Source organism: Cinclus cinclus, chromosome 1, assembly GCF_963662255.1.
Source record: "Cinclus cinclus chromosome 1, bCinCin1.1, whole genome shotgun sequence".
Lineage (NCBI taxonomy): Eukaryota > Metazoa > Chordata > Aves > Passeriformes > Cinclidae > Cinclus > Cinclus cinclus.
The window spans coordinates 117,315,504-117,340,971 of NC_085046.1; the positions used below are offsets into that span (position 1 = coordinate 117,315,504).

The window sequence follows — 25,468 nt, forward strand, 5'->3', positions numbered from 1 at the left end:
AGAATCAAGGCATCGTTAAGGCTGAAAAAAACCCTAATAGCACCGAGTTCTTGATCCTTTACGATGGTTTGGGTCCCCATCTCTTCAAAGTCGCAAAGGCTTTCCGTTTCCTCGTTCCTCCACGTCACCTTCGCACATTACTTTGAAGCTCTTGAGTAAGTTATCAGTAGATCCTAAAGCTCTAAACAACCGCTAAATAATCCTTAAAATCAATTCAGCACGAAGAAACTGTTCCTGAGCTCCCCGCTATCCCGCAGCCCCCTCTACCCCACTGCCTTCCCGACTCGCCTCCCGCTTCCCACAGCGGTCCCGGCCCTCCTTCCCACAAGGTTTTAATGGGACACAGCGGACGCCGGCCCAGGAGCCACCGGCGGTGCCGCAGCCGACAGGCGCACCTCAGGGAGCCGCAGGCCGCCGGGCAGCGCCCGCAGCCATCGCTGTGGGTGTGGAGGAGCGCAGGGGCAGCCCCGCAGGCACCACGAGCGCGGCTGCAGGCGGGCACTGCAGCGCTGGCCCGGAGCTGACAAGGGAAGGCCGCTGCCGCTCCCCGCCGCCTCAGAATCACGGAATCAGCGAGGCTGGGAAAACCTCTGAGAGCATCGAGTCCAACCTGTGACCGAGCACCACCTCGTCACCTACACCAGGGCACTGAGCGCCACATCCACCTCTGGGGATGGTGACTCCACCACCTCCCACTCCAACGTTTTATCATCCGTTTTGTGAAACAAATTCGCCCTGATGTCCAACTTGAACCTCCCCTGGCACAGCTTGAAGCTGTGCCCTTTATCCTGTTCCCCAGTTGTCAGGGAGGCGAGACCGACCCCTACACGGCTGCGGCACCGGGACCGAAACTCCGCATCCCGGCTGCACTCCCGGCGTCCCGCCCCGATTGGCGGGTCCTGCTCACGTGACCGCCCGGGAGGCGGGGCGGTGCCCCCACCCGCTGCCGGCTCGGCGCCTGCCGGGTAGCGCCTCACCCCCTCCCCGCGCGCCACGTCCCGCCTCCCGCGCCAGCCGCCGGGGCTGCGATTGGCCGGGGCGACGCCGAGCCGGCCGCGGATTGGCTGTCGGGGCAGAGTGGCGAGCGGCCGCGCGAGCAGCGGGTGAGGCAGCGCGGCGGCCGCGGCGGCGGGTGAGGCGAGGGGAGGGGAGGCGAGGCAGGGGCGGTGGTGGCCATGGTTTTCCCCTTTCCTCTGGGGCAGCCGCTTCCCCCTGAGCAGCCCCTCTTGGCGCGGCCGATCCCGGGCGAGGGTGCGGGGGGCGGGGAAGCTTGCTTGAAACCACGTACAGGCCGCTCGGGGCGGCCCCGCTCTCCGCGGGCAGGGCCGTGCCGGGCAGGACCGTGAAAGCGCCTCGGGGTGCTGGGCCGAAGCTTTTGTTCCTGCAGGGGAACTGCTGTGATGAGCAGGTGACAGGTCATAAGAAATAATGTAAATACAAGATCATGTGGAGATAATATGGAGGAGTTTGAGGGAGGTTTTTAAGGAGGCTTTAAAACAGAGAGTTGGGGTATAGGAGGAAGAATGAGCCCTGAGGGGCATGGTGGTTTTATTTCTCTTTTCTCTAAATTTGCGCTGCTTGCTTTGTGCACCTTTAATGATATTGCTGCCTTGCTCAGGTTCTTCTGTAGTGATCGTAAATAAATAACTTGCTGGGTGCATGTTTCCCTTTTGTTTAACAAGCTGTTGAAATTCCAAATATTGATGGTGAGTAGAGTTAGAATGCTGAAATCAATCGTAGTGCATTGATCTCCGCCTGACGTGGTCAGCCGTACTTCATTAATACTAACATGCTGTCCTCAGAGTGCTCTGGAGCTCTTGTGAAGGCAGGACTTCCAAAAAGTAAATGAATAGGAATTATGTCTTCTAATCCCCACTGGCTTTTACTTAGGTGATAAAAATGAGGCAGCTGATTTATCTGCATATCAGGTCTAAAAGTTCTGATTACTTGGTGCAGAATGCAAATAATGTGCTTCATAGGGGTCACTAGCTGAAATATGATTGCTGTGTGTAGGAACTTGCCATTGTTACACAGAGAGATATCTGGTGGGGGGGAGGGGAAAATGTACTTTTTAAATGCTTTTTCAGACAAACACACCCTTTTGTTTGTAAGACCTGCTGTTGTCTCTCAAAGCTGTGGCAGAAAGACTGACATTCACAGAAGCTGGTGACGAGGTCTGTCTGTCTGGCAGGGAAGTGTAGGTGTTTGGTTGTGTCTCTATCAGGTAATACCTTGTGATCTGTAGGTGTTGAAGGGTTTCCTTTACCTCTCAGTGGTATCATAGTGCACTGTGCAGGTATAATCATTGCTGAGCAAAGACTTTTGTTTAAACTACTGCTGAAACATGGATTTTTTTTTTCTCTGACCTTAGTTTGCAAGATAGGATAGCATGAATGAAATCTGATTAATACAGTTTTGCATGTTCAGGTAAATATGATTGGGCTCTATTTTAAAGGAAGCTTTTTCAATTTCTGTTGCAAGCATGTATGATTTTCAATTCCTGCTTTAAATTTCATACCAATACTAGCTTAAGATTGTCCCTGTAGTATTCACTGCCTTTTATCTCTCTCTTCATATCTTTCCAAACAGGTATTTCTGTTAGTACTGAGGTACTTCATTATTTGTAGCTTCCACACCAAAAAACAGACTTCTTTTTCTGGCTATATGACCTCTGCCAAACGAGTATTTACTTATAGCTGGTCTGTGTCAGTTTGGGACAGAGTCTGGTCCTTAATCAAAAGATTCTTCCTGCCCTGTTGTGATAATGTGGTTTGGTTTGTTTTTTTTTTGTTGTTGTTGTTTTGTTTGGTTTTTTTTCTTTATCTTCCTTTATTACTTTTAAAAAGTTTCCTTGTGGATGTAATTTTATTAGTTGAACTTGGGTCATGTGGCAATCCAAAAGACTGAAGAGATATGCTTGCCCTAGTTCTTGGTAAAATAAGGAGGAGCCTGGTCTTTTTGCATTTGATTTTTTATGTGGTTGGTATTCCTTTGAACCCATGCTTCTTTGAAAATTATATACTTCTTAATGTTATGCCTTTTCAATTTAGAGACTGCACCTTTCATTTTTCAGATTTTATGCCTTTGTTTGTTCTTTGTTAAGGCTAATCTGCTCCATCAATCCCATTAAGTCATTCTCATTTACATTTGTATGGATCTTAAGTGCATGAGAGAAACCTTTAGTAAAAAAAAAATATGAATATTATATTTCTTTTAAAGAGCAAGAACTCATGCTCTGAAAGGGACCTGGATAAATACAACATTGCAAAAACTCATGGAAGAATTTCAATTTGAAAGCAGTTGCATCTGATTTCTCTTTCTTTTGATCTTTCATGTGTAGGACTCACTAGAAAGCCTGGTGAAGGACTTCTGTTCATAATTACTGGATATTATGCCTTATGTGTACAGACTGCAGAGCTTTTATATTTATTTAATGAACTTCTTGTAATTTATAAGTGGTATTATCTCTCAGCTTTGTAGACTTGATATTTGATATGGGAGTACTGAGCAGAGCCTGCAAAAGTGGTTGGGAAAAGTAGGAGCAAACAAGCTCCAGGGGACTTGGACATGTAGACCTCCTCATTTCTAAACCAAGGAATTCCTTCATATTTCTGTATCAGTAAGAAAGTTCTTCAGCATTGCTGATTTTTGGCTTTCATTGAAATGAACCTGTGAAATTCCAACCCCTTAATGCTTTATGCAGTGAAATGTAATTCTTTATGTTACTGCTCTTTGGACACCTCGGTAATCTTGTCTGTGGCTGCTGCTCATCCTTGTGATAGTTTTGCTGAGGCAGAGCAGAAGGACCATTTTTTTTGGCAACATTACTATCAGTCAGGGATCTTCATTGTAGTAACTGAGTTATGGAAATTTCTTGGGAATTCAACTATTTTTACTGTATGTAATACCAAGAAGACAGAGGATAAACACCACAAAGATCAATATTTTAAAAGAGGTATTATTCTGTTTACTGAAAGGTGCAACCATTTAACTCCTGCTTCTGAAAATTGCATGTATTAAGAGTGTGAGAGAAGAATTTGCTAACGCTTTCATTCTTGCTGTCCAGCAGTTTCTTCTGGAATGAACCCTGTCTGTTCTTGGCAAATAAACCAATTGTGAAATAGCTGAGTTTTGTGAAGAAAGGTAGAGTGCAACGTAGTCTGAAAGAAATAAGTATGAAGTTTGCCTGGTGATAATTCTGTAAACTCATATGAAAATATCAATCTGATATACTTTAGAAGCATTTTTGTTTTAGTTAACCAATTAGTTGGAGGTTGTTCAAACGTGGTGGTTTTCCTTAATGCCACAAACTAAGGAAGCTGATCCAGGAACTGGGTGGTACTCTGCTTTCTTACAGACTGATTTCAGTCACTTTCTTCTGCAAAAACAGACAGGTCATTGAGGATAGCAAGGCGTTGATGACCCTAGTCTCAGGTACTTTAAGTATTTTGGCTACAAGAGGGAACGATTACTTACAAAGTGAACTATAAATATTCATGTTACTAAAGTAGTTATTTGGTTGAGTGAATGCTCATTTGTGTTCAGTCATCAAAGTCTTGGAACCTGGAGTTATAAAGGATCACCTTAATATTTTAGGGCAGGATAAGTGTTTTGGACTATTTCCAGTTCTTTGTGTCATCATGATCCTTCTTTTATTCCTGGGTTTTTTTAATTCTATTGAACAAGTTTCTGAAATTAATTATCAATATTTCAAAAATTGCTTTGACAAGTTTCTGAACTTAGCAAGACGAAATTCACCAGATACTGTTGTCCTGTATACCTGTTGCTTCTCAGCATTTTTTGTATAACACCTGTCTGCCTTATCTGCCATTGTCAGGTGAAAACATTGAAAACTGATAATCCACAAAAATACTGATAATCCACATTGCTCACTGCTTTCTTTCATGTTACATCATGCTTGTCTCTCTTGTCCCTTTCTGCTAATATGTGTAGGACTTTTATATGGCTATAATATGGAACCCATTTTGTAGCTTGCCTTTTTTTAGCTTACTACTTCATATTTATGCTATTCTGTCATCCTCATGTCTTGCTCCTTTTTTCTGCATCTGGTTTTGTGCTTTTAATTTATTATCTTGTCTGGTTTTGTGTTGTTCTTTTACCTGCTTGCCTTTAAGTTTCTTAAATTCATGGAAGCTTTCTAGACCTGCTCTGATTTCTTTGGAGGAAGTTCTAACACTCACTTTTCACTTTGGTCCAAACTGTCTTGGTTGTTAGACTCAGGCCTCTCCTTTGATCAGAAACAAAATCATGCATTTTCTTCTCTGCCTGAAAGAAAACATGACTGACTTCTTTTAAACCTATGCGTGTGCTGGCTGAAAGACCAGTGTATCAGGGTAGAGTCATTCCTTTTAGTCCTATCACTTGCTTTTCTCAGCCAGCCCTGTCTCTGCAGTTGCTCAGCAATACTCTACCTTTTTCTCTTTTGTTTGAATTTGTCTTGATACAGCTTTCGTTTTCCTTCCTTTGATTTCCACACTGCTTGTTGAACAAGTCTGGACTTTGGAGTGAGGTGGAGTATATCATATGTAATCACAGGTTTGGAATAGGTTTCCCCTTTTAAAGGAGCATTCCTCTCTCTTCAATGTCACTGCATGCTGCAGTGCCAGATATGGTGCCAAATGTGAGGTATTGTGTTCTTCCTGAATACAGTGTGTGCAGTGAGAGCCAAGATCCATACAGTAGATTGTGTAAGGGAAGAATAACAGATGCCTGAAGGAGTAATAGATCAGGCAGATGGTAATGGTTCTCTAATAGACTTCTCCATAAAGAAGTTCATGACTGACTTATTTATTATGAGTGACTGTAGCTTGTATTGATGGCTGTTTGGTAGCTAGCCCATTATTTTTCCCTATTGTTTTTCTTGTAATAGTTGCAGTTTTCATTCTAATCTCCTGGTGTAGTTTCATAGTTTCTTCTAAGCTTAGTCACAAACAAAAGAAAATCCTGTGATGATGAGAAACTAATACCAACTGTTTTTTAAGCCTGTCTAAAAAAAGACAACTGTAAGGTTGTACTGTTTCTGCCAAGTTTCCACAAGAAGTATGTTATTACTAAGGAGCTGTAAACGGTTGAAAAATATTTGCAATGGAAACAGTGATGGTTTAATTGTAGGGCTTGTGGACACTTCCAAACAGCAGAGCTTTTCCATCTCCTGAGTTTCAAACTTCCCAAGTCTTCCTTGCTGCTGCATTGCCTTAGTCATCCCTGTCTGAATATGGAATGGCTTAGGGAACATTGTTATTCATACCAGAAATACGCTGTTCAGGGTGGATCAACAGTGTTGTGTCCAGCCTGATACACAAAACAAATGTAAACCTGAATGTGTGGCTTCCTTTTTTGGTTTTGGTGACACTCCTCAGTTGTGTCCAGGTTATGACTGGTGTAGAACACTGTTAAAGAAAAAGTACACTATTTTCACTAGAGGAGCAATAAAACCATATCCAGTCAACTGAATGGAAGTGTATGTAAATAGACAGAATTTGAAATCTGCCTTATTTTATAAGCTGTTTGAATATTTTCATGTCTTACATCTACAGTATTTCGTGTCATTTTCCTGCATTAGTCATTCTTCCATGTTTCCTTTCTCTCCTTAGTTGTAGGAAAAGGGAAGGGACAACAAAGCTGTCAGAGAATGTGAATCAAGAGAGGTGATCAGCTTTCTGCAGTCTGTTCCTACATAGAAATGAATTTTGGATATGGGTATGGCACTTCAATCTTAGTGCTAATCCCCATCTGCAGTCATTCCACAGGGCTTGATGCTCACTTAGAGCTGTTGAACGCCATCATCTGTCCAAGCTCAAGTGAACAGTCGTTTCCCCAACTTTGTTAACAACAGCTTGTATTTCTTTCCAGTACCTGAATGGGACTACAAGAGAGCTGCAGAGGGACTTTTTACAAGGGCATGTAGTGACAGGACAAGGGGCTTTAAACTGAGAGGGGATAGGTTTGGATTAGATGCATACCACCATGAGGGTTGTGATGCACAGAAAAAGGTTGCCCAAATGAATTGTGGATGCCCATTCCTGGAAGTTTTCATGGCCAGGCTGGATGGGCCCTGTGTAACCTGATCTAGTGGAAGCTGTCCCTGCAGATGGCAGGAGGGTTGGAACTGGATGACTCTTAAGCTCCCTTCCAACTCAAACAATTCTGTGATTCTGTAAAAATGACACTACTGAAAAGTCATTGTTACCTGTATTAAGCAGATGCCTTCTGAACGCCTTTGCTTTGCACAAGGTACTGGTGTAGTCTAACATGTCTTGTATCTAAAGCTTGTTTTTTTAGGAATGTAGCAATTTACTTCTGTACATGTTCCACATCATGCATCTAAAATTCTTGTGTGTCTCATTTCAGAACTACTATGGAACCTTGGCAGCCTTGTAGGTTTGGAAGGCTTAAGTCCAAGTTCGGAAAAGCCTTTTCCAGTCCTGATGATTTGCTGGCTGAGGCGCTTAATTAGGATGGCTTTTGAACAAATTGGATTGAGCATGGAATCAGTAAGTGTTTCAAAATTCTTTATGTTTTCATAAAATAAGGTATAGAAAGCATTTCATGTTTTTTAGTTTGTGCTTATCTAGAAGAATACTTGAGGTATACTCAATACTGGCATGATTCCAAATTGCTGGAAAGTCATCAATTTTATGACTTGGACACTGAAATATTGAGTCATAAATGTGTTAAAAGTACTATGCAGTTCCTTCTTGTTCTAATAAACTGTTTACTTTGTAAATGCTGCTTTTTATACTGGACTTCCGTGTGTGTTTTGAAGCTGAAGGAGAATTTAATCTTATTTTTAACAGTGTTGAAAAAGAATCTTATTTCTTGTTCTTACCTTGGAGATACAAAAAGCCCCATGAAACTGAGATTATTATAATTGTGCTACATTTACCTTTTCTGTGCTATAGTTACCTCTTCTGGAGGTGTAACAGTACAAGGGAGCAATACAGCTGTGTTCTTTACTGTGTAAACAGAGGAATAGGCCTGCATAGCTCTCCTTTTGGAGGAGACTGTATAGAGAGTTTTCTTTGAAAGCTTAGCAGAAAGAAACCGAGAGCTGCTGCATATCAACTGCTCTGTCACTGGGACCTTTAGGAAGCTGTTTTGAGTACAAATGTTGAACTCAGTGCAGTAATCCCTGTGAATTTTTGAAATATTTTAATGCTTTAAGAATGGGGAAATCCTAAACAGCTATTCAGTCAGTATTGTTGTGATAGAACCTTTTATCAGTCTTGGGAATCTGTGGAGAGCAAATTGTTTATACAGTGTAAATTAAAATTGACAACAAGAATCTGTATTTTAGGATTTTATTTGAGTTTTGATCTGAGGATCCACGTAACCTTGAAAATTCAAAGTTTAAGAATGTTGCATTATGACACTGGTAAATTCAGCAATTTCAGCCTAAATAGGGAGAGGAACAAGTTTTTAATCTGTTTCTTCCCATTCTCTTGCTTGTATCAAGATTGTGATAATGTAGTTACATTTCCAAATGTCAGCTGTTCTGGACAACAGCAAAACACTGATGCAATAGGAGTGTATGATTAAATAGCATTTTGCAGACTTGTTCAGCCAGTGCTTCAAGTCAACAAGAAGTTGTGTGAACTTGGTTAGAGCAGTGCTGAGACCTCAGCTCAGCTGAGCAGTGAACTGACTTTACTTGCATCCCTTTGGCACAGTTTGCATGCAGTTTTCTGAATATAATGTCCTGGCATATCTTGTATTACCAAAACTGAGTCATTCAGTATTTTGGTGCACCAAACCACTGTTGTTGAAGAACCCCAAGGGCATTTGGAAACCAAATATTTTTGAGTGCTAGTCAACAACTTGTTTGTGGTCTGAGCAATGTCTAAACAAGTTTTGCTGCTTGTTTAAAATGCATTGCACTTGTGTTGGTAATAGAGCATGTAGTGTAGACTCTCTTGCTGTTGTGGAAGTACTTCTGCAACTAATTAAGCCTTCCTTTGACTGGCACTATTTGTTCAAGTGCCCCAACACTTTGAGTGTCTTGCCAGCAGTTCTGCTTTAATCAGAATCAGTTGTGATTAATGAGACTGTATTACTGTGGTGCTGTTTGTCGCTGACTTGTTCTTGAAGGCCACTGATCTACCTGCTGTTTGCTCAGACGTGTAAACAAACAGGTGATGGGCACAAATGTGAGGTCTTTGTTGAGGCAATCAAACTGCAGCAACAATAGACTACTCTGCACTGAAAAATTAGTGTTCATCTCAGCAGTGTATTAAGCAAAATAATGCATTTTTTATGGAATGGAAACAAAATAGATTGTGTGGATTCATAGCAAAGTTGCAGCTCTGTTGTGAGGATGTAGCATAGCATATGTGCAGTACACATTTATTTTGTCAAAATTTTCACAGTAAAAAAAAAATTCCAGTCAAGCCAGAGAAAGGAAGGATAGAAATTAGAAACAGGAAAAATGTTTGTGTGAGGTTTGTGAAATAATCTGGGAATCAATACCATGCTACATAAATTTTCCTTCTTGATAGAACCTTCAACATCTACAAGTAGGGATCATTGCTTAGCATATCAAAATATTCAGCTGTGTGTTATGCAACTCCCACAGTACCACTACAGTCATCATACAGGCAATATTGCCATTGCCAATCCAGAATAGCCTGGATTTTTCCTGTTTTCTTTGTTGGGGAACCTTCTACCAGGATGTCAAGTTTGCTTGAAGCTGCAATCTTTTCAAAACTAAGGTCTGACTAGTAAATTAATATTTACAGCCATAATTCAACACTGACCAAGTTTTTAAAATTACCATACGATGTTCTTATTGTTTACTAACAATGTACCCTGTGTTAGTCTTCTCATTATTCTTTTTCTTCTTTGCATTATTTTTGTTGCCTTTGCCTGTGCTGAAATCTTTCCTACTTCTCTCCGGGGCGTTTGCTTCTGTTCTGGCTCATTTTGTAATATTCTCCTAGGATTAAACTCCCATTTTATTTCCTTTCATAAGGCTGTTGTAAATACTAAATAAAACAAAAAGAAGCAAATTTAATCCCTGTTGAAACAACATAGAGGAAATGTGTATTGCAGTAGAAACACAGTTATAATGAAGCCTGGCATGTTGAGCTGCTGTGGGCAGTTATCTCTAGGTGAATCTAGGTTTTGGGGCGTGGGACAAAGTTTCTTCCTTCCAAAAATTTTGTCTTATTTTCTCTTTAATTTCACAGTTACATTTTCCTATTTATTGTAGCTGATAACTTATTTTCATTAAGAATGGTAGACACTATTCCTGTTTTAGAAGAGCTCTTAATTAAAAAAGAAAAGAGGTATTTTGGGAAAAGAAGAATTATGGGACTTTATGGATTTTTAATGACTGAGTGTGTTTTCTTGAACTCTGTAAAAAGAGGTGTCTGATTGAATGCAGTTTCTTTATTGTCTTGTTTTTGAAGATACTTTCAGCTCCTGAAGTCTTCTACATTACCTGATTTTTGTTTTGACTTTAGACTTAATACAAAGGCTGTCTTGACCTTAAGCAACCCTAGCTATATTGTACTGATGATGTATAATGTATTTGTGACAGTTTGGGGATAGAATGTAAGGAGTTCACTGAGACAGAATTCAGTGTATAAACACTATATCCTACTCTAGCATGAAAGGAATTACTAAATACATTTAGCAAAAGCATGGTATGGAAGAATAAGGGAGAACTACTACAATATGATAGAAAAATCAGTTCCCTTAACAGCTGGCTTCTTTATTTTTCCCATGCAGGTACTTTGGTCAAGCAAGCCTTACGGTTCATCTCGAAGTATTGTAAGAAAAATTGGTACTAACCTCTCTCTTATTCAGTGTCCAAGAGTTCACTTTCAGGTAGGTGTTCTCAATAGTTTAGAATCTGTATTCCATTATACTGATAAAGGATTTGCTCATGACTAGAGGGTTTGTAAAAGTAGCATATGATAAACTAGATGTAGGAGAATTAGCCTACTTAAGTTCTCTCTGCTTCCAGATCAGATTTTTCTAAATAAGAAAGTTGAAAAAAATATTCATAAAATAAAAAAATGATTTAAACTTATTTATATAAACAATACTTATAATCTAGGCCTAAGCTTTACATGCCTAAGAGGCATGTAAAAATGAACAGTATTAAAAATACTTGGGAAAATAAACAACTTTATCAGAAATCAAAAAATTGGTAACAAGATTACATGAGTACCCTGTTTGCTTTTGTTTAAAATACAAGGCTAGCACTGTGTAGGTGAGAGGGTAGGGTAAAGAGCAAGTGTAAAAGCTTAAGGATGAGAAAATCCATGCTTTCTATAATGAGTTTTTCAGGAACAGATGGGAAAGTGGTAGCTGTTACACATAATCTCTTCAACACTGGGGGTGTTGGGGGTGGGTATAGAATTGGAGAAATTTAGTGTTTGAAATTCAAGCTGAGAGAGGAATGTTTCGTGGGCTGAGCAAGGGCGGGTAGTGTAAAGATGAATGAAAGAAATCAGCTGCCACACTAAGATAAAGTAATTGCCACACTGCTAAATTTTTCAATGTTTAAATTATTTTTTTAATCACAAATTAAATGTATGAACAATATTTAGACTTGAAATTACAGTAGGAAAACCAGATAGCTCAGATTACCGTAGAAGCCTTATTGGTGTGATAGTTAAAGCCATGCTAACGTTTTACCTCTCTTAAAAAATTATACAGAGAAAGCTGGGGGCAGGCATCTCACATTTCTAATGGTTTGCTGAAAAAAAAAAATAAAGGGATGTGGGGTTTTCTGTAGGTGAGGACAACAAGTGGCATGGTGGATTAAACTTTTGAATATGTAATTAGTAGGTGTTTTGCCAGCTAGAAGGCTCCCTCTGCCTCAGATTTAAAAGGTAGTTAAGTCCTCCTATGTGTCTGATTTTCTGTACTGTAAAGGCCATAGAAGGGAAGATGATGCTCGTTTGCAGATAGTTTTAGCCTCTTGCTGACTTCTCTTAATATGGTACATTAAAGAAGACATTTCTGGTTTATATTCTTCTACCATTCTGCAAGGAATCGTAAGATATATCTGGGGAATCTGTTCCTGATTATTTTTAGAGTTTAAGCAAATAAATAAATAAATACATAAATATGTTTTGGTCTGGATTCTATTAAAATAGATATAATATTTGCCTTTTTGGTCCTCTTAAAGAGATATTCATTCAGTTTTGTGTGTACACTAAGTATAAGAATTCATCTTCTATGAGATTAAGGGAAAGGTTCCTGAAAACAGAAGTACAGTTGTGAGAATTGATTTAATTAGAAATAGGAATTTCAAAATCTGAGCCTTGAAACACATTAAAATTTATATAGTTTGTGCAGACTCTAAACTATTTTAATATATGAACTGCTGAACATATTAAGTGTGTTAGTAACATGTGTTTTTTATGTCTTTATCTCAGCATTAAGATTCTGTTGTGAAGTTCAATACTGATCTTGATCATTTTCATGCTGTTGCAACTGATGCTTTCCTATAGCTGTCTCTTCGTCTTTCTTTCTTTCTTGCCAGCTTTAGCTCTATTATGAAAGGACCATGAACTGAACCTTGCTGTAAGTCATTCTATTTACAAAAACAGATCAAATCTTACTTGCATCATCTGAGGGTGCATGTATGTAATCGGTTTCTAACCCCAGAGAAGCAGGCTTTCCACAGGTCTGCATTTTCCTTATGATAAATGGATGAGACTCATTGTAAGAATTACCGCTGTTATGTTACACTTACTTTCTAGCATGCTTTTGTTCAGCTAGTCTGAAAAAAGAATCCTAGACAAACATTTTGATGTTTGAGGTCTACTGGCTCTGTGGATCTTGCCATAGTCAACATTTAAATTAACTGCTAAATACTAAAATGCTGCTTGCATATTCAGTAAGAGGTGGCAGAGCTTATGTACTTCATGTACTCTGTATGGCATAAACAAATGAAAATAGTTCATAGAGATCTTTTATATGTCATATTTTTTAGATTTATATGTAATCTTTAGGAGAAAATAAAGTTACCAGTATAGCCTAGGTAGATTCAACCAAACCTACAGTAGTGTCTCTCAAGATAGCATCCTTCAGCTACAGCATCTCTATTTTAATCCCATGCTTCTCCTGCCTGTCTGATGGATACCTGATAACTCAGAAGTCTCCTAATAAATTCGTGTGTGTGTAACAAGCATCTGAATTTACGGGTTAATTAGAAAAAATCCCAGCAAGTTTGTCTTACTTGAGTGTTTCCAAATGTTTAATACATAGCTTTGTGAGTAATTTGAAACGAGGTTTTTACTCTGTCCTCAAGTGTGTAGCAATGTTTGTTCTGGTTTGCACTTTGTGGAGCAAACACAAGAGCAGGGAGCCTGCCGTGCCTGCCTGCCCTGCAGCGTTTCCGTAGTGTAGTGGTTATCACGTTCGCCTAACACGCGAAAGGTCCCCGGTTCGAAACCGGGCGGAAACACACTGCTGGGGCTGACTATTTCTTTTGGAGGGGGACTCGGTGATTCTTTATTTGTCCCTTGTAGCCTGAGGTGCCACAACAGTAACAGCGTGTGTGTAATCTTCAGAAATACTTGCTGGTTCTGCAGCCCTCAGACGTGTCTGTGTGTGTGCTGCTTTACACACACAGTAAGATAGCTAAAAGCTCCGAAGGAAGAAGTGGGGGAAGCAACTGCACAGCTTCCAGAGAAAGAAAAACAGGCTTTGGCACTGATTCGTTTGGTTCCTGCCATCCAGTAGAACTGGGTCTCTCTTTTTATTACTCTTGTTCTTCACTTTAGCTGCTGGCAGAGCAGTTATTCAGGTTTTTTTCTGCTCAGACTGACTGGAGGAGTAGGGTAGTCACAGAGGTGTTCACAGGCAGGTGAAGGTTTTGAGAGGGTTTGAAGATTTGGCTTTTCACCTTTAAATTAAAGTAAAACTCTTGCATTAACTTGAAATTCCACTGCTGAGGAATGCTTTGTTGTTTTTAGGAATAGAGAAAAGAAACATCTGTATATGGGGTAACAAGCAGATTCTGTTTGCATATAAATATGAATTAAAATTAGGAGAATTTTAAATTAAGGAGAAACTTGTACCACAATACAACAGAAGGCTTACTACTAAATCTTGGATTAGAAGTTATTTATCTCATGATGCAGGAATTCTGGCAGTGGTAAATATATTCCTTACTGTTGATTTAGAAAATTATTTTTGATTCAAGTATACGTGGTGCCTTTATTTAAAAGCAGCGTCAATCTTTTAATGGTTATATTACTGCCAGAAAAATCTGTATCATCTGCAAGAAGTGGCTAATGTATTATGGATTTTAAAATTGCCACTAGCATTAATACAAACGCTGTGGTCCTGAAAATTTCTATTCATTTTTAGAAAGAAAAATGCCAAGGAAACCTCAAACAGCAAAAATCCTAACATGCAGTATAGTATTCTCTAGACTGCTTTAAAGAGAGGCAGACTGTAATGGTATTAGGCACAACTGTTAATGTGATAAACATATTACCATCTGTGCTGATGCTACCTGGAAAAAACCCTGTTGTTTCCAAATGATCTAATGGTGCCAATACACACTCCTGGGAGCTGTGATAAAGACTCTCATACAAGTGAGAGTGTGAGGTGAAGGCAACTAATCTCAATTTCTAAGGCTGTTTGCAACAGCTCCCAGGAAAAAAACAGCCCCAAGCCCACAGCTTCTCTCTTCCTGAGACTTCTGTATCAGAGACTACTACTAAAATATGTGTGGATGTTCTGGAATGGTTTCACCTCATCCAGGCTGCAGTCCTACTGTGATAGGTCTGCTACGAATTCAGATTAATGCTAACATTTCGTAGTAGTTTGCTCTTACAGAGTGGGGTTGCCTTGAAAACTGACCTAAGTGCTGATGGTCTGGATGCAGACTGTCCTCACAGACTGTCACCCACTGCCACCATCTTTGGCAGTATTCCCAGCTTCTTGGCCACTGCAGGCCACAGGCAGCACCTGAACAGCTGCAACAACTCATGCAGATTTAGCTGTGGGTTTGTCTGTAGTGTTGGGTTAACAGGCAGACTCAGTGATCTTAGAGGGCTTTCCCCATCTTAACCATTGTGTGGTTCTGTGGAATACAAGCAAAAGCTGGGGCGTTTATGCACTGGAGATCTAGAACTCAAGGCGAAAGACTGAGCAGAACAAAATTACTGAAAGTTGTTTCAGTAGCTTTTATCAGCTGAGATGCTGAGCCCACCAGGCTGCTCAGGAGTCCAGTGGCTCTGAACACATGCCCTCGTCTGACCGGGGGGGAGCAGCCAGTATTTCAAAATAGATTTGAAACCATTCTGTGGAGTTGTGACTATGGAGCAATTATTGATGGTCCAAACAACTTTTCAAATCAGCATTCAAATCACTTTATGGAAATTGAAGACAGGTTCCAGTCTCTTAAGCCTTGCTCACCTTTGGCTTCAAACAGCTGTAAAGCTAATGGCCAGAATCATGCTGGAAAATGGTCCATTTGTTTGGCATGTTGTAAATAAGATTGTTAGCACGTAATGTATTATGTTATGATTGCATCCTACCTCTCACTCAAAGTTTTTGTGATTACTGAGCTGGTAGAATTGGCTTTTTGCCTGGTTATGGGGCTGTTTTGCTTGTTTGCTTTTCCCCTTGTGCAATGTATGTATTTCTTGTACAGAAATTTGGAAGTTGTAGGGAAAGGGAAACTTTGGCAGAATTTCACTTTAAAAATAATCCTAAGTCAGAGCAAAGCACTTAAGAAGTAGTAGCAGCCTTAACGTGTTTTTTAACTACTGGTCATGAATATAATTTAAAAACATACTGTTTTGAGTTAATACAGAAAACCGTGTGAAAATGTTGATGTTTGCTTAGAGGTCTTAAAGGCAACAATTTGCATTGGATTTTTAGTGTTCATTATCATCATGTGATGGTGTATGTGGTTAGCCATGAACTTCTGCAAAGTGTTCAGCAGAATGGATTATGTAGTTTGAAGTCAGTGAGATGGTTCTGGACTGAGCACAGGACAGAAATAAGTGTTTCAAGTCTGTGGATGTATTTTGTGCATGTATGTGTTAATAGTAGCCTCTGTAGAAGTATTGGTTAACATAAATGTGACTTGGGCTGAGACTATTGACTCTAAAACCTTCAATCTTGCCTTTAAAATTTAGCTTATTTCTCATGTCACGGAAGGAAACAGTCCTGCTCAGCTCAGAGAAGATGCAGTGGCCTCCTTTGCTGATGTGGGATGGATTGCTGAAGAAGAAGGTGAAGTCTCTACAAGGCTCAGGTATGTTTCTGAAATCTCTCTGAGCTTCTGAACTAAGAGGAAGAAACCTCGATTCTCTCCAGTGGGAGTCTACTGTACATTGCAATTAACAGACAGCACTTGAATGCTGGGAGAAGAGACAGAGGTAGGGTCTGGAAAAGAAGAAATAGTAGAGGTTAGACTAAGACTATTATGAAACCAAGACTGGTTGGAAAACATAGAAGAGACTGGCATTATACAAGGAAGACTTTGGATTTTATTTATTTCTGTATTGCAAAGAACTGCATACAATAGTTTCAAGCAATGAAAATGTCTGCTGTGCTATGGCACAATTGCTAACAGTGATTCTCCAGTTCTCCTGAGATTGTCATTACCATGGGGCAGTGAACTGTACAGCTTCCTCATTAGCAGCAATGGTCATTCTGGCAATCTAGTAAAATTGGCATGTTGTTTTTCACCTTTCTCACCTTTCTGGTTAAAGCTCCACAGTCTGCTAAGTACTATGAAAAAATTGTGGTTTGTGTTTCACATCTTTAATCTTCATAACAAAAACTGGCAGGGAAACACGTGAGCACCTGTGTCCAAAATGATGGGAGTGTTGTGTTGTGTTGGACCAAGGGTTCTACACAGCACTGTCACTACATGAAACAGTTTGGCTGAAGGGATGAAGATCTGTAGTCCATCCTACTCAGGTTGCTGCTCAGAAACTATCCAGAAACAAAAGTACAGCTCTGTAGTGCAGAGGAGGTTTTTCTTCTAAACAAACTAATTGGTCAGAGAAGGGCACAGATTGCTGGCTTCAGAGATTACAGGAGGATGCTGTTCTTAATTTGAAAGCATAAAATAGGTTAGTAATGACCTAGATGCCCTCCAACATGACTTGCTACGGTGAAGCTTTGCATAACAAACATTCTGGCACTGCCACATTAATTTCACAAACTCGGAGGGGAGTCACAGAATCAGCACTTGCTTGGGAAACACTATTCCTAAAGTCTGTTTGATATGAAGGAAATTAACTGTCCGATACTACTTTTGTTTGCACAGAAGTATTTTGTTTAAGGATTGAACTGTAAAGCTATTACATTTAATGGAGACAACAGGGAGAATGGCTCATTGGTGCTTCAAAGAACCTATTAGGAAAGATGCAGGACTGCATATTTGCTGAAACGTCTGCATTTCAGCAGGGGAAGAGGGGAGCAGGGACAGATGGATGTGGGATGGGACTAAAATAATCCTGCAGATACATAGTGACCTTAAGGCAAACAGCCTATGATGGAGCACGGGAAGTGAATTACTTAGCAAAGATGAGTATTTCAGTGTGCACTGTTTATTATGTCTGTGCACAGTATTAGTAGTGGAGCTGGTATGCATTAGGTGTTTTCCAGGCATTTGAAATTCTCCGTTTGGACAGGATCACATAGGTGTTACTGTTAAATATTAATCTACGGTAACATTTAGTAAACAGCCTTGCAGACATAGGGTTTTTTTCTGTGAACACAGTTTTATAGAGGAAGGAACTAAATGACAAATCATTTTTCCTCTACCCCTAGTCAGAGCAGTAGTGACAACTCAGGCGTAATACTTTCCCATAGTGTTAGATTCCAAACAAGACATCTCCTTAAAACTCTATTACTACTCTGAGCAGAAAATACCCTTTGTTATTTAGCTGTTCTTCTCCTTTAAAGAGTTTCTGGAAGGCAGGTTTTAAGGAGTGGAGTGACCAGTGGCTCCTTCCACCTTACTTAGGGCACACAGGGGGGTGGTTGCTCTAGGAGGTATCCTGTTCTCAGCTTTAGTTGCACTCTATTCCTGTCTCAATAACAGCACCTAAATTTCATCATCCATGATAATATTCAATTCTCTTTGATCAAATTTCTGTATATTGTGCTGACGATTTCTGTCAGTGTCATAGAAGACTTAAATGTCTATCTAATCCTGGTTTGATGTGGTCAGAGCGCAGGGCTTGTTCTAGCCTTAAATCTTGGTTCTTGCTTTAGGTCTAGCACAGCTGCAGATCTAACATGGTGAGCACCCACAGTAGTTTAATCCATGCATCCAGAGTGATGGGGCACTTGGGCTGAGTTAGTCTGGAGCCATTCTACCCATTTCAGAAAGTCCTTTTCCCAGGCCCTATTCTCACTCTCCTGTTTAAATGAACAATGGAATTCTGGCATGCCTGAGAAGTCTGGGGATTGACATTAAGGAGGATTGAGGAGTAAAGTATGTGGCTATGTTTTGTATTTTAAAGTTCATGATAATCTTGTCATCAGTTCTTATCAATTCTACTTACAGAATCATAGAACAGCTTGCATTGGAAGGGACCTTTAAAAGCCATCTTAGTCTGAGCCCCCTGCAATGATCTTTAATTCAATCAGGTTCCTCAGATTCTTGATACAAATTATTTTAAAATGCTGGCATCTTTGTAAGGGCTTATTGGACTTGTTTGGGCAGATGCTCAATTATTCCTCAGTGTTTAACATGGCTTGAGTTTTGGTGGGTATTAAGGCAATAGAGTTACATTTCCTTGTGAGAAGTGGAGGGAAGGTCACGGACTCTTTAAAACTGTCTGAAATTTTCTTCTCTGTAGTTCTAATTATCGTGTTAGAAAGCTAGATATGAGACCCTTTTCCATCAACTGAGAATCAATCTCTGCATCACTAAGCTGTTTCATGTACTCCATATTTCCCAATGCTGCTAAAATTGGGGATTATCCTTTAAGTAATCCAAACGGTACAAAAAAATATCCTGTGGAACTATGAAACTCTTTCTTTCTCAAAGGAGTCAACTGCAAATGGCTATTTGCTTCCTGTGGGGAAAAAAATGGTAGCATTTAAGGGAAGAAAAATTAAATCTAAATTCAAATAAAGTATACAATAGGTTTGAGGCAGAAAAATAGTTTGGGATAAGGGGAAATATATTCCTTGTTTTTTTTCTGAAATCAAGGATTCTACAAAACACTGGGGGAAGAGAGGAAACACAGCTCATGGTGCAAACAGAAAGGATGTGAAGCTCTTATTTACCTTAAACTATTTAAGGTCTTGATGGAAGTGATTTGTATAAAGACAGTTGTGAAGTCAGGTCACTCGTACCACTGATTTGTATGTAACGTAACATTGGTTTAGTTTTTGTCTCTGTCAAAGCCCTAAAAAATGTGTTGTGATCTTTTTGTCACAGGTCAGAAGTTTGGTCAAAAACAACCCAACCTCTTGCAGGTGAAGCACATCATTTCAGGAAGTCCCCACACAGACAAAGGTCCTTGCAAAGCCCGGGAGAGGAACCAGTGCCCAGGAGCACAGTGATGGCAAACGAAGAAGCGCTGCAGAAGATCAGTGCCCTGGAAAATGAACTGGCCTCCCTAAGAGCACAGATAGCCAAAATTGTAACCTTGCAAGAACAGCAGAACTTGACAGCAGGTACTAAATTTGCTGTACTCTCAGCAAAAATTACTTAATGAATGTGTCCCTTTTATAATCAATACTGTGCTAATTCTTTTTTGTGAGATACTGCAACACCAAGCACTTCTCAGTATTGTTTTGGTTAGTTTGGCACAATAACCAAGGGGTACAGAATAGGTCTTGAAGACAAGTGACTTGCCAGATTTTCTGTATTTTTTAGTATTCCTCAAGTCTTCATGTTTGTCTGTAAATCTGCCAGAGTTCTGAATCTGTGAATGAATAAAGAAGTATTAAACAGCTTTCAGAGCAAAGCTCATGATAAACATGATGGCTTAAACCAAACTAAAAGAATGTAACTTAATTACTGACACTGAAGTCTTTCCATTCAGTAAGGAAATAGGCTCTCTGATATAATTAAGTATTCATACATGATGCTAATTATGCTTTTGGAATATGTAATATACATCTCAAGTAACAGAAAAGGCAATTAATTGTTTACTGCAATCATCTCTGGGACCAGACACATTGTCCATATGGAACCAAAAGTGGTGCACTGTTTCTGGTAGTAAACAGAATAATTCTTTTCCTGAATTTCTTTCTCCTCTTTCCATCACCTCTGACTCCTTTCAGTTTTAAGTCTTCAGAGATTAGCAGGAGATGGGCCTTGTCAGCTGCAGATGACAGGCATTTGGTTCCTAAGGTCACTTAACAAGTACAGCATTGCCTGTGTTTGTGTATAAAATCATATTCTGATTTTTCAGATGCTCCTTTAGCTGTTAACTGGTAGGAGTTTCTTTATTTTTCCTGAACTGTTCCTATTCAAAACTATGAAATAGTTTTAAGGATCACCTGGTTTCACTCTTGAATTTTAATTATTGTTGGGGGAGGGTGGGGGCATATGAAATAACAAACTTATTTTTAATTTTTCCTTTTACCTCTATTTATTAGGGAAATTAAATTTTTATTTTATCATCTTTATCTCCCTCTTCTGGTAGAACGTTGTAATGACGCTGTGTGTTTGCCCACAGGTACCCAGAGAAGATTCTTCTGCTTTATTTCTATAAATATCTTTACACACTTTATACTCCAAGCCTCAAAATTCTGGTTTGATCTGATTTTTCTCATTTTTTTAAAGGTGCAATTAAACAGGTTTCTTCATTTATTTGTCAGGTTATTGTTGAAATTATGTTTATGACACCAATTTTTACCTAAAATATACATGGAACTCAAAATTAAGATTATTGTGAGAATTTCTATGATTAGAGACAGATGAGTAGCTTGCCTAAAAATCCTCAACCTCAGACAGCTGGAATAAGCTTCAATTTAAGCACTGTTTGAGCTTTGAAATCTACATTTTAAAATCTTGTATGGTAATTTCTTATTTGTGATGATAAGTAGGAAGAAAGACTATTCCTGTGGCAGATTGTAACTTCCAGCTCAGTAACTGCCTGAGAACAAAGGGAAATACTGATAACATTAGGGGCAGAACATAACTAAAAGATGTCGTGGCATCTGTCCACTGCAGTAAAGACACAAATGCATCTAGAATTAGGACTGGAATTTCAAAGGATGCCTCTTAACTTTTCCAGGAGGATTTGCACGTGGCTTTTTAGCTGAGTCTGCATAGGTGGTTTATGAATGAAGAAGTTACTTGACAATCTAAAGGTGGCAGAGGGGTAGTAACTGAAGTTACTACAGTGATTTTCTTAGCTGAGTGTGCCATGTGAAAGGGAGTTACAAGTAAACTGACTTGTAATGCATGTTTTGTTTGTAGTTGGGCCAAGTCCACTTGCTTCAGCTGCTGTCCCTGTTCCACCACCACCACCACCACCACCACCTCCTCCTCTGCCTCCACCCCCTCCCTCAGGTCTGGATCAGAGAAACTCTGCAATTGATCTCATTAAAGAGAGGAAAAACAAAAAAATAAACACTGGCCAGAATGTGATGGAGAATGGGCCAAAGAAGCCTGAAGTACCAAACATGCTAGAAATCCTCAAAGACATGAACAGCGTGAAACTACGCTCAGTGAAAAGGTAATAAATGTCAATGTACCAAGATTGGCATTAATGATTTGTTTTAATGACTCAAAACGATTTCAGGGTGAGACAGATGCTGATGCCATTTTCTTTTCTAGATCATCATTAGATACAAAATCAAGAGTGTCTCAGCCTGCAGATCCTGCGACATTAATAGCAGAAGCTCTCAAAAAGAAATTTGCGTATCGATACCAAAATGATAGCCAAGGTGAAACAGAAAAAGTGATTCCAAAGGCTGAAACCAAGACGCAGACTGAGGTAGTGCTGGTGAGTACTGTGGTTCTGAACACATCTGTGGACTAAATTATAGTTATGCAAACCAATCTACATCTTTCTGCTAATACATGTAGATGCTACACAAGTTAGCATGTCATTTGCTAGGTCCACAAAACCCTGTGAAGTACTGCTGATATGCCAGGCCTTGTGGCAATTGTACATTCTTAGTGGCGAGTCTTAGGATTGTGTTCTGTCTAGGCCCTAGCTTTAAAAAGTCCTGTTACACTTTTGTTATTTTTTTAAAACAAAAATGTTTTCTGTTGCCACAAGCATCTGATATTCAGAAAACCATTGCTAAGGGCTCACATTGAATCCAGTCTGAACTGAGTTTGCCTGTAACTACCAACCTTAACCATTCTGCTGCTGAAGGTGAAACTTCAAAGCCAAATCCTAAAACAGATCAGACATTCCTAGGAATTTGGAAAATAAATTGTTCAGAATACCTGCTAGATCATGGTTCTTTGGTATGGGGAGTTTCTTCTGATAATTGGAAATGCTGAGTATACAAAAGCAGTTTCTTTGTAGTGTGAGAATGTTAAAATGAAATTGTATTTAAAGTCCACCTCCTGGCACAAGTTATTAAGGGCTTCTAGTTTATTTCAGATGGATTTTAATTTGGTTTTTAAGCAGTGAACATTCAAAATACAGGTCTCTATCAATGTTGTACACTTAAAAGCGAGCCTGGTATGGATCAGTTCTGTTTGTCAGCAATCCTTGAAGCCTTGTGCTATGGAACCAGGGAGAAAGAGTAAAGAGGTTTTTTTTTTTTTTTCATTTGTGCAATTGAAAAAATGCACATAATGTCCAAAAAAATCTGTCTCTGCTCTGAATTAGGCTTTAAGGAAAATAACATTTCCATGCTACAAATCTCAGGACTTTTGACTACTTTAGCTAATTCATGTTGGCTTACTTGCCTTTTGGCCTCTAATGGTATACTTCTGTAATGTTCAGGCTGTTCTTCTCAACTAAAAGGCTAGATATTCCCCAAGAATTAATCACATTTCCTCAGCATCTCTGGTGCATTAAGGAAAAGAAGACAAGTTGGCAATGTTTATTTACACAAGGTTTTTTCATGACTTTCCAGTTTTGAAATTTACAGTCCGCCTTTTGAGGTAAAGGATCATCAAGTCCTCAAGAACTAAGAAAATTGAAGGCTTTCATTAAATGATAGATTGTTTATCCATAGTGAGCTAATAAAATCCATCCATCAGTTACTTACCGGTGTCTAACTTTCTAAGACCAGACTTGCATGACAGTTTTGAAAAGGACATGCACAGAAATGCAGGGTAGAGTAAGAGCAGAAGCACTGTTAAACTGCTGCTGGAGCAGTTGGCTGTCAAGGTGTAACAATAACTGAGTCAGTCTCCTTATTTTACTGTGGTAGAGCAAGCTGCCTCCAGCCCTGCTCCAGCAGGTTGTTGGCTCCCTCCTCTGAGCAATTTCAGCTGTTGCTGACACAGGTTTCCCTTTTCTTTGTGACATCCACATGCAGAGAAGCAGGCTCATAAAGGAAATTATTTCTGCCCAAGTTTTGCTTTTACTACTTGGATAGATAATAGTCCAGCAAGGGTTCTGTTGAAAGCAATCTGAACATGTTTCTGGTTTTCTTTGCAGTTTGGACCACACATGCTGAAGTCTACAGGAAAAATGAAGACTTTAATTGAAAAATCTTAGTGTTAAAGATTATTCTGCAAAAAGACTGTTAAGCTGCTTTGTATAAAATATTTTATGTTGCAAATAGCACTAGTACTGAGAGGTCTCTTTCTTACAGCACAAAAAGACCTAATGTGAAATGCAGAAATGAGGCACTAAACATGTTTGTACGTGTGTGATTTATCAAGGGAAATAAATTGGACCATTGTGCTCAGGTATTCATGTTGTATTCAAGCTTGGCTTTCCACTCAGATTTAAGTGATGGGTTTAGTTTATTAACACTAAGTTATATATACAACATTGTTTGTGCATAACTGACCAGCTTAAAAATTTGTGTATGTTATTAATGATGGTGATACACTCTTAAGTTAATATCAGTTTTATGTGAGGTTTACCTATAATTTGCACTACAATGTGTAATTTGATACTGAGATCTTCATGTTGAAGTCTTTCTTTTAAACTGAACTTTAGCAAAATTTTAGCCCAAAGAAAACCGGGAGGCACTCTGCTTCTTACTGAAACAAAGTGAAAACTTGAACCTGCCACAGAGGTCACCTAGATTTTACATAGTAGTACAGTTGTGCGCAGGGCTTTGTGTTTGTTTCACATGAGCTTGCAAGGGTAAGAGACTAAAACCTGCTTGCATCATCCTGTGGCCATTATAAGGAGTAAAATCATGTTGTGGGAGCCTCTGTCAAAAGGCAGAGTCAAGGGAATTTGAAACAGGCAGTAGATAGCAGCAGATTAAGATAATAAAGAGTATGTGTTAATTAGCATAAAGTGCTGTAGATAGGAAAACAAAGGTACAAAGTACTGTGGGGTGCAAGTTGCCAAAAGCAGCTCATCTCTGCTGCTCTCAGAGATGCTCATGGACACCTTCTCCCCCGCTTGGCTCCTTGGATCTTCTTTCTGGCAGATGGGGCTTGCACAAGCCATTTGCAGGGAAGAGATGGGATAAGCTGTTGCCCATAACCATGACCTGAGCTCATGTGTCCAGCCACAGGTGTAGAAAGGCTCAAGCTGAAAGTACAAGCCAGGGTGAAGACGGCTGTTCAGGGACAGGAGCTGGAGCTTAGGTGCGCTGTGAGACAAAGCCATGGTTTGCCATGACCATGGATGAGCTTTGAAAAAGCTGAGCAGTGGGTGGTAGTTCTGGTGCCCTAAGCTGAGCCTGGCTCCCTGGGACAAGTACTACTGCCTCTGGGAGCTTCTGTTCCCTAGGAAAAGACAAAAGCAGCACTTCTTTAATAAAGATAGTTGAATGGCTGCGACAAGGTTACTGAAGATGGGGAAGCTTTGCTGCTTATAACTGGAATGTCAGTTGTACATGGAGGAGCTTTGTTTTGTGGTGTGGAACTTGTGTTAATATATACACAGTGTAACTTCCTTCCAAAGTGCTCTGCCATCAGTCCTACTGATTAGTCATTCAATCCTTCAGTTCTTTTAAGTGCCTTTAAAACCCCTTTGTGAAAGTTAACTTTGGTTTTAAGTTTTGTATTTTATGCTCTATTTCCACTGTATGAAATTAAAAACAGATAAAATAAACATGGCATATGTGATTTATACTGTACAACTGATAGCCTAAGTTTCTCTTCTGTTACAGTGACTGTAATTCAGTGTGGTGACAACCTCCTTGCATCTCCTTCAGGGCTGGTTTGGTTACCTTGCTGTGCAGCAGGAGTAACAGCAGGGGTGGCTGTGAAACAGCCCTGCACAGTGAATGCAGGTGCATGCTGGTTAAACAAAAAGGGTTCTCAGGAACCAGTGAGGAGTTTATGCCTCACCACAACACTAGCAGGAAGGGACTTGTCCAACAGCCTCTCCATCCCCTGGTACACTCAGTTCCTCTGGCAGTCCAGTTAAATCACTGACTT

The 25,468-nt window shown here is 39.8% G+C and overlaps 1 protein-coding gene and 1 non-coding gene across 2 annotated transcripts; both read left to right on the forward strand.

Annotated features, from left to right (window-relative positions):
- The first annotated feature begins 1,092 nt into the window (after positions 1-1,092).
- On the forward strand, positions 1,093-25,133 carry MTFR1 (mitochondrial fission regulator 1). The gene is made up of 8 exons (XM_062502025.1): positions 1,093-1,103; positions 7,372-7,514; positions 10,750-10,848; positions 16,137-16,255; positions 19,409-19,647; positions 21,404-21,662; positions 21,764-21,932; positions 23,556-25,133. The coding sequence occupies exons 2-8, from the start codon at positions 7,449-7,451 to the stop codon at positions 23,613-23,615; spliced, it is 1,011 nt and encodes a 336-aa protein (XP_062358009.1). The 5' UTR covers positions 1,093-1,103; positions 7,372-7,448; the 3' UTR covers positions 23,616-25,133.
- TRNAV-AAC (transfer RNA valine (anticodon AAC)) lies at positions 13,372-13,444 on the forward strand. The gene has a single exon. It is a non-coding gene; the product is annotated as a tRNA-Val (tRNA).
- Positions 25,134-25,468: the final 335 nt, after the last annotated feature.